Source organism: Sesamum indicum, linkage group LG7, assembly GCF_026168435.1.
Source record: "Sesamum indicum cultivar Baizhima isolate 11 linkage group LG7, ASM2616843v1, whole genome shotgun sequence".
Classification (NCBI taxonomy): Eukaryota; Viridiplantae; Streptophyta; class Magnoliopsida; order Lamiales; family Pedaliaceae; genus Sesamum; species Sesamum indicum.
This window is the reverse complement of record NC_142663.1, coordinates 2,074,364-2,083,119: the sequence shown is the minus strand read 5'-3', so window position 1 is coordinate 2,083,119 and position 8,756 is coordinate 2,074,364. Positions and strand designations below refer to the sequence as shown.

Sequence of the window (8,756 nt, the reverse complement as noted above, 5' to 3'; positions counted from 1 at the left end):
TCACGCGCTCTCCTTCTCTCCCCCTACCCTCATACCCTCGTACGCTTACTATGGATTGGATGTATTTGAATACTCCAATCCAAACACTATTTTTCTTTCTACTAAATTTCATTATTATCCAAATTCTCCCATATTTGAGGAGAAGGTACTTCATTATTGTTTTATTTTAAAATCAAACAACAATTATATTTATATAAACTATCCGGTTTTTTTTTGCTACAAGGAGTAATTCTGTCATTATGTAAAAAAATAGGATGATTTATATGCATAAAATATAATTTAAAAATTTTTAAATATAATTATCTCTAAAATTAAATTACACCGCAAACTTACTATTGTATTTATATATCTCTTTATTGTTTTTCTTATTTTAATTTACTATTGGTGTGGTCACAAATTTGATAGTCCAAAATCAAATTCAATTCCTAACCCAATAGCAAGCTCAGAAGGCCCAAAGCGGACGAAGATACAGAACGGCCATCTCTGATCTCTCTTCCAATAATAGCCCTATAAGGGTTACGGCCCAAAGGATCAGGTTGTTTCTCAGTAATTCAGGAAGCCTAGATTCACCTTATCAGCATCCATCAAGGTGTAGGGACGCTTATGAGTGTCAAATCCACTAAAAAAATATTATCATACTAAAAATTGTGAAAGTGACGAGTATGATCGAGTCCACAAAAAATTGGTTTCGAATTAATTTCTTCAAAAATAAAAATAAAAATAAAAATAAAATATGAGGGTTTTGGTTAAAGCAAAAACCTAGAAAACAAATTTAAAAAAAGGAATAAATATGAGAACAAAAATTTTCAATTAAAGACAGGATCATGCTTGACTCCACTATTGATCATCGATGCAAATATAATATAATTCATAATAAATAAATTGATCATGGTTATTAGTATAGCTTAATGACCTCACATTTTCATACCTTTTCGTTAGTTGAAAAACGTCCATTGACTAATTTTCCAATTAGTAAACAACTCTAAGAATGTTCTCAAATTTAGTTTACCAACAACATTAAAAACTAGAAAGACTCAATTCTAATCAACAAATTCCTACGAAGATTTTTTTAAGCTAATTGATGCATTCCCCACAATATTATTGACCACTACGACATGATAAATTATGTTGCATTTCCACTAACCATTATGATAATGCCCCTTAAAATTATTGGGCTCGACCCACAAACTAAGTATACTAGTCCAGTTGGCTAGAGCCCAACTAACTCATCAGCAGGATGGATAAGGGCCCATCAGCAGGAATGATAAAGTCTACCAACAGGACGGATAAAGCCCATGAGTGGGGAAAAAAGGCCCATAGACTTATGTGCTATTATACTGAACCAGCAGGCCAAGAAATAAATCCATCTTAGCCAGACATGTTATCATGCAGCTCGGAGGACATGTCATATAGCTTGCCAATGTATTTGTACACGTAACCCTAAATAACTCCAGGAGGTTCCAGGTAAATTGGTCATAAACGAGCTGAAAAATCTGTGCATAATTAACTCTCGAGATTATAGGCCGTGTTCAATCCAGCTCGCGGATCTCAATCAATATTTTTTGAATCACCAACGATTTGTTGCGTATGATAACCAACTCAAGGATCTTTCCAACGCTGTATGGAACTTAGTAATTGACTCCGTATCCAACTCTAGACAAGCCTATAAATAGAGGTATTGTGCGGACTTTTGGTGGCATCACACTTACGCTCAAACTCTCGCTCTCTCTCATTATTTTCTCTCGATTTTTAAGCTATTATAAGCCTAGAATTTGCACTTTCACACGGATATTCATCACTCCTAATCATATCTTACCATCATTATTTAAAGTTTCTCTTTTATTTCTTTTTCAATCCGTTACTAATTTAAGCATTAGAGTGCTAACTTCTGTTTTGCAGGGCTAGTCCTTTTAATAATTTTAGAATTTTTTGAAAATCATTCAACCCTTCTAGTATGAGGTCACAAGTGATTTCTATTCTGTTGTCTTTATTTCGAATGCATGCACATCGCCAATATAATTAAAGCTTCTACACGATGAATCGCTTTTGATACATACATATTATATACATCTCCAATATTAGTGAACTAGCTCAGTTGATCATCGCAAAAATTCTAGGATACTTAATTCCAAAAATCTGACTGCACTCCACTCCAGTCGCAGTCCCAGTAGGCCAGCATTCAGCCCAGCTTTCATTATACAGTGGATGGGCTCATCCCAATCCAGCACGGCATTCCTAATGTTCATGTGTTAAAGCCCAATCCCATTTCCTTCATCTAAATTAAGAACACAACCACAAGTGGGTGACAACTATCGCTATCCACCTCAATCTGAGCCGCAGGAAGTGACGCCCGACGAGACCAGACTACCCTGATTTTTAAACAAATTTGCCGGGTACATAAATTGAAATTGCACATCTTGCTCCTCTGCTCTGGGTCAAATACAGATTACGCAGCAGATGGAGTTGGTCTAATGTTTTTGATTCCTGCGTCGAAATTCATTGAAATTTTATCTTCATTGACTGACATTATTATTATGTGTTTCTCAAAATTTCTGTTGTAAACAATTATTGCAAGTTGCGGGTGCGGATGGAAGCGATTATGATTCTCTCTCTCTCTCTATGTGTAAATTGTGTGACGAGTTACACGAGGACCAAGACGCATGGGGTTGAATAAAAAGCAGAAACGTGTCGAGAGCAAGAGAAACTGTGGCAACTGCGCCACCCCAAACCCCCCATACAAACATGCCAACGCTTCACTTGGCCCATCATTATCATATCTCTCTCTCTCCCTTAATTGCTAAAACTACTACTTCTGATCACCTTTTTCTGTGTCTTAAAACTTAAAACAAAGACGACCACCAAAAATACTAATTAAAACGCAGAATAAAAGGAATATATATATTGTCTGCTGAAATTATTAAGGTGAAGGAGAGCATCAAATGCGTGCGGATTCGTCACGCCTCTCTACTCTGCCCTCCACTTGGAATGATTGAATAGACGTGGCAATATATATTCTAGTAACACCACCTCCTCCCTACCTCTATTCCTCTTAATTTGGATAATAACACCATAAATTAAGAAAGGAGTAGAAGATAGGGATAGAAAAAAGAAGAGATAATGTGGTGGCGTAACATCTTCACATTAATAAATAAATAAGCTTAGGACAAAAGAGGGAGGGTGCTGACGCTTCTTCAAGTCCAAGTCCAAGTCCCTGTCCATGGTGGGGGTGTTCCGTGTCCCCCCTAACCTTCTTCTTTTGACATCAAATTCCCATGAGTTTGCACCACCCAAATTACGACATTTATTTATATACTCCATCATATTCCCATACTAAACCTCACATAAATCAATGTCTCCATCATCTTCATCACCTGTTAGCTAACAACTGCACCAGTTGATGAGTTTCAATCATCTACACTCCATATTAGCACACACTTGTCCTCACTCTTTCATACCCCATTTCATTTGTCCTCAATTCTTATCCAAATTTGAAAACACGTGTGCAACTTACAAATACCACTCTTCTGTCTACAAATTATATATTAAAAATACCTCTCTCAACTTCAATATATATGCATGCTTGCTCGTATTGTTATATGCATGTGTAGTATCCCTCCAATTCAACTCATCTTTCAAACTATTAGGCTGTTCCACAAGCGCTAAATGTATGTATATATATATGTACACAAGATACCCAACTATATACTATATACTATACAAACGTATACATTCTTATTTTCTTGCTCCACTAAAATAATTTTATGTCGTGTGCTTCTTTCCTTTTTCACAATAACAACTAACTTTTAAACTTCAAAGCATCAAACCTTTCTTTGTATTGACAACCTTAACTTTCTTTATCGGCATTCATTCGCATTCCCCCCATTGATGTGATCAAAATGGAGCACGGTGTGGAATGCCCTTCCTCCTGCTGGAGTTGGTGTGATTGAATAATGGAGGAGTGGCAGGGGAGAGGCTGTGCCCACCCTCATCATCTCCTGAACTACTAGAACCGGACAACCTCTCAATTAGACCACCATACGATGAAAATGTAGGTCCGTCCAATGAGAATCGGTTGAAAATGTTGGCCCTATGAATCTTCCTTGGTGTGGATGATTCGTCTGAATCCGACTCATCATGGAACACTTCCCTGTTGTGTTTAACCTTCAAGTTAAATGTGAGCTCTGTATCGCCTCTCTTCATGCCATTCAGCTGTTGATTAGATAAAAAAAAAACAGAATGAATTGATCAAGTCAAATTGGGACTGAGAGACGTATACTTGTTTGAATATTCATCCTTATGAGAGAGAGATGTCAAAAGAAGGGCTGCAGTTCACATGTTTCAGAGGGCGCAAAGCAGGTCAAACAAGGATCAATTAAAAAATCAAATTGAATGGTGTGGAGGTTGAGCAACTCCAAGATAACAATCAATGAGCCGAGAAACATGGGAGAACAAGTCACACACAACACAAATGTCATCATTATTATAATAAAATAGAAATACAAATAAAAATAGAAATAGAAATATACAATTCAATCAAATAAAATAGGAGGAGAGACTACATTCATTCTTACAACAATTGATGATGAACCCAAGAACAAGAAACTAACATGAATAGTAGGAGTAGTAGTAGGAGAAGGGACCAAAAAATGACCTTGCAGCCAAGTGAACAGAATCTGAAGGAGTCGGGAAGGCCTCTGGCGCAGATTTCACAAGTGTAGGTGACTCCCTTCCCCGGTCTGGGCTGCGGCCGTTCATTGAGGAACACAATCTTGGCGCTGTTGATTACATATGTCTGAATGCAAGATATGTCTATATACTTTTGAATTTCATTCACCCTAACCACATTGTGATATGAAGACCGCCTTATCTGCATAGAATTACTCTGTTTGTTTTTAATTATACAAAGGATGATGGAAGGGGGGAGAAGAGTGTGAAGTTGAGAGAGTTGTATTGACCTGAAGCAGGCGATGGTCCTTGTGTTGGACTAAACAGTAAGAGCAAAAGGCATTCCCCATGCAGTCCAAGCAGAACATATTGCATTCACTTTTATTGGAATCCAAATGAAGCGCACAGGGGACGAAGTAATCAGCTTTCAGCATTGGTTTCAACCACGGAGGTCCCATCTCCTCGTTGTTTCGCATTTGCACAATCGGGCTCACCTGCATTACCCCCAATCAAAAACAATCTTAATTTGATTCATTCAAACAATAACAACTAATTAAATAAACCCAAAATACTAACTCCTCTGTCAAATGAAAAAGGACTAATAAAAAAAAATCAGGCAAGAAAGTTTAAAAAAAAAACTCAAATGAAGATTGGAGAGATGGTAAGTATAATATACATTAGGGTGTGGAGGAGAGTTGATGAAAATTATACCATGGGTTTGTTAAGTGTTAAGACAGGGCAAGAAAAGGCAGTAGTAGTGTCTTCCGGCGTCAAACAAAGGGAACGAGAATCTGGGATTGAAAAGAGAAAGAGGCAATACATTAGAATAGAGGTAGAGTTGAAGTTGATGAAATCAAATACTACATATAAGTAGGAGGGGGAGGGGGAGGCATATACAAGAAACTTAAGGAAATGAAAATTGAGAGATTGAGAGAGAGAGAGAGAGAGAGGAGAGGAATAATACCTGAAGCTGATGGAAGAATGAAAAGAGCATAGTATTAGTAGTAGAGGAAGAAGAAGAAGAAGAAGAATAGTGTGTATATATGGAGTAGTATGGGTGGAGACGGCTGGTTTTAGACGGTGAGGTGATGAGGGAGGAAGAAAGCAGTAGAAGGTGGAAAAGGACTGCGGGAAGAAATGTAATTATAAGGCGGTCTGCTCAAATAAATAAATTTATAAACCTAATAATAATAATTAAAATAAAAGAATCTTTTTTTATATATGAATATGAATATGATGATAAATAACAACAGTAAATTATGAAAGGAAGGAAACGTGACACACCCCATTTAATTGCATGGCCAATATATCTTCCACACCACCCCCACCCCCCCCACCCCCTCATATTTTATATATAATTAAAACACACAAAACAAACACTCCTTCTCTCAATCCTCCACTTATTTTTTTCCTATTCTGTTTATTAAAAGTCATTCCTTTTTTTTTCTTTATTTAGTTAAAATATAAACCAATTAAAATATCCTCCACTATTATTCATACACATTACAAACTGATTCCTTTTTTCTTCTTTATTTAGTTAAATTTTATATATGTAATAAAAATTTAAGTTACAGTGTCCTTCAGTCTTTAATTATATGTTAGGGTAAATACATTTTTGCCCCTTCAACTATTCTTAATATAATATTTATCTTTTTAAACTAACAAATTACATCTTATAACTAAATCTTTCAACAATATTGTTCTTATATTTATTTTATATATATATTTCAAAACAAAATTCTAACAATTTTGCATTTTAAGTTTAATTAAAAATTTTCTTAATTGAAAAAATCTTTTGATTATAATAGAGTAATATATAACTTGTAAATTAAATAGTTTGAATCTTATTATATTTTACAGTCTCAAAGTTATGTAACGAATGAGAACAAAAAATATACAAAAAACTTTCATAAAATACTTTATTAATTAGGCAATAAAATTAAGTTATTAATTATTTATTCTTTTAGATAAAAATGAGTAGTTAAAATAGTTTTTTGAATTTATTTTCTTTTGATAAAAATGAGTAGTTAAAATAGTTTTTTGAATTTATTTTCTTTTAAAAATATGATAAAATATTTATACTTATTCATTTTTTTCCTGAAAATATTTAACTTTTGGTTAAGTATATATATTTATCATTTTCTTTTGAAAAATATATGTTGGTTATATATATATATATATTAATTAATCTATGTCCTTATTTGAAATATCATTTATGTCCTTATTTGATAACTGTTGGATCTTAATTAATCTAAGGTCCAAATTTATCTAATGAATTAGTGGTGCAGATTTTGTTTAATTCAAATCAACGATTTAAATTTAAATAAATAAAAATAAATTTATATATTTTATATAATTAAATTTGAATATATATTTATATTTTTATTATAAGAACTATTTATATATATATATAGAGAGAGAGAGAGGGAGAGAGAGAGATATGACGACTGTCGCAATTTGTGTTGCTATTCCTGTCAGCACGTTGTACTAGTGTCGGCGAGAGTACTGTTGTTGTGTTGTTATTGGCGGAAGTAGTCGTTTGCTGCAGACTACTTGCCATACGATGCCCCTTTCACAACATTGTGGAAGGCGCCTCGTGAGACCTGCCGCAACGTTCACTCTGTGGCTAGTAGTCCGCTGACTCTTCTGCTAATCGCAACACACTCCCACTCGGCACTAACGCAGCGCGCCAACAGGAATCACAATAATGAGAGCAACGACAAAAAATTGCACACACTATTTCAGAAAGGATATTTTATTGAACTGAAAAATGCATATACAGTGCACAACAATGCTAGAGCAAGGGGATCGCCTTGAGGGGGATTCTAACACGTCACTAAACCAAGCTTCTTGAACTCATTCCCCCCCCCCCCCATATAATAGGCTTAAAAAAGGAAAATCCTATTGAAAGCATTAGACACTAAAAAGATTGAAAAACGCACCTCAGGAGCCTAATTTCCCCTGAGCAATCTAAACAAAATAAAGCAAAATAACAAACCAAAGTAAAAGACCAACACCTAAAACTCTAAGACTGTGGAAGTCCAGCGTCTGTCGGCGAAGGTTGATTGGTCGGCCATGTAAAATAGTTGAGTGGCCGAAGTGCGCGTCAACGGTGCCGAGTGTACGGCGGCCCTTGACATTCTTCCCTACTTGAGATAGCGACGTTCTCGGCGCTTGGGAAGCATGGTAAGCTTCGAAAAGAGGTAGGAACGCCTTTAGGTTCATCACTCGCTCCCAAGTGTTCTCCTCGCTACTGCATCCCCTCCATTTCACCAAGTACTCTGTGTGGTTGCGCTTCACGGTACTCGTCACTCGGTAATTTAGGATTGCTTCAGTCACCTTCTCCTTAGTCTTCGTCAATTCAAGCTGCGGGCGGCTGGGTTGATTGCAGGTGTCGTTCTCCTTGTCTGCTGAATATTTCTTCAATTGGCTCACATGGAAGATGTTGTGGATTTTCAACCAGGAAGGCAACTCCACCTTGTAGGCCACCGTTCCAATACGCCTAATGACAAATAAAGGGCCAACATACTTCTGCATCAACCAAGGACCTCTCCCCTTGATGACTTCGATAATCTCGGATCTGGGACCTTCACCATCACTAGGTCTCCCGCATTGAATTCGATGAAGCAGCGATTTTGATCTGCATACTTCTTCATCCGCTTTTGAGCTTTCTCCAGGCAACTTCTGGCGATATCAACATTCTGCTAGAGGGGATATCACACTTTGTGGGGTGTCTAGAGTGTGAGGGAGGAGCGCCTGTTGTCCATTGACGATTTCAAAAGCGCTTTTGTTGGTGGAAGAGTTCTTTTGGGCATTGAAACATAGCTGAGCGACATCCAGGAGCTTCACCCAATCCTTCTACGTACCTCGCATAAAGTGCCGAAGGTATTCTTCCAACATAGAATTGAAACGTTCAGTCTGACCATCGAATTGTGGGTGATAGCTCGAGCTTATAGAAAATGTGGACCTAAGGATTTTGAACAGCTCGGTCCAAAAGACGCCAGTGAAACGGGAGTCTCGATCATTGACGATGTCCTTCGGTAGGCCCCAATACTTGACAATGTGCTTGAAGAAGAGATGAGCTGTTCCTT

At 36.6% G+C, this 8,756-nt stretch overlaps 1 protein-coding gene across 2 annotated transcripts; it reads right to left on the bottom strand.

Moving 5' to 3' along the window:
• Positions 1 to 3,630: 3,630 nt before the first annotated feature.
• LOC105165908 (PLATZ transcription factor family protein) lies at positions 3,631 to 5,801 on the bottom strand. Of its 2 annotated transcripts, XM_011085064.3 has the most exons (5): positions 5,630 to 5,790; positions 5,377 to 5,456; positions 4,956 to 5,159; positions 4,652 to 4,867; positions 3,631 to 4,209 (listed from the first exon to the last, which is right to left on the bottom strand). In XM_011085064.3, the coding sequence occupies exons 2-5, from the start codon at positions 5,377 to 5,379 to the stop codon at positions 3,892 to 3,894; spliced, it is 741 nt and encodes a 246-aa protein (XP_011083366.1). In that variant the 5' UTR covers positions 5,380 to 5,456; positions 5,630 to 5,790; the 3' UTR covers positions 3,631 to 3,891. The 2 variants fall into 2 exon arrangements, with proteins under 2 accessions (XP_011083366.1, XP_011083365.1); XM_011085063.3 differs by lacking the exon at positions 5,377 to 5,456 and having other exon boundaries at positions 5,630 to 5,801.
• Positions 5,802 to 8,756: the final 2,955 nt, after the last annotated feature.

Excerpts from the sequence above, each read along its gene's own strand:
- LOC105165908 (XM_011085063.3), bottom strand. The coding sequence starts at position 5,659 with ATGCTCTTTTCATTCTTCCATCAGCTTCAG. Across the intron at positions 4,868-4,955 it reads AGGACCATCGCCTGCTTCAG|ATAAGGCGGTCTTCATATCA; the intron begins GTCAATACAACT and ends AATTCTATGCAG. Across the intron at positions 4,210-4,651 it reads TCTGTTCACTTGGCTGCAAG|CTGAATGGCATGAAGAGAGG; the intron begins GTCATTTTTTGG and ends TCTAATCAACAG.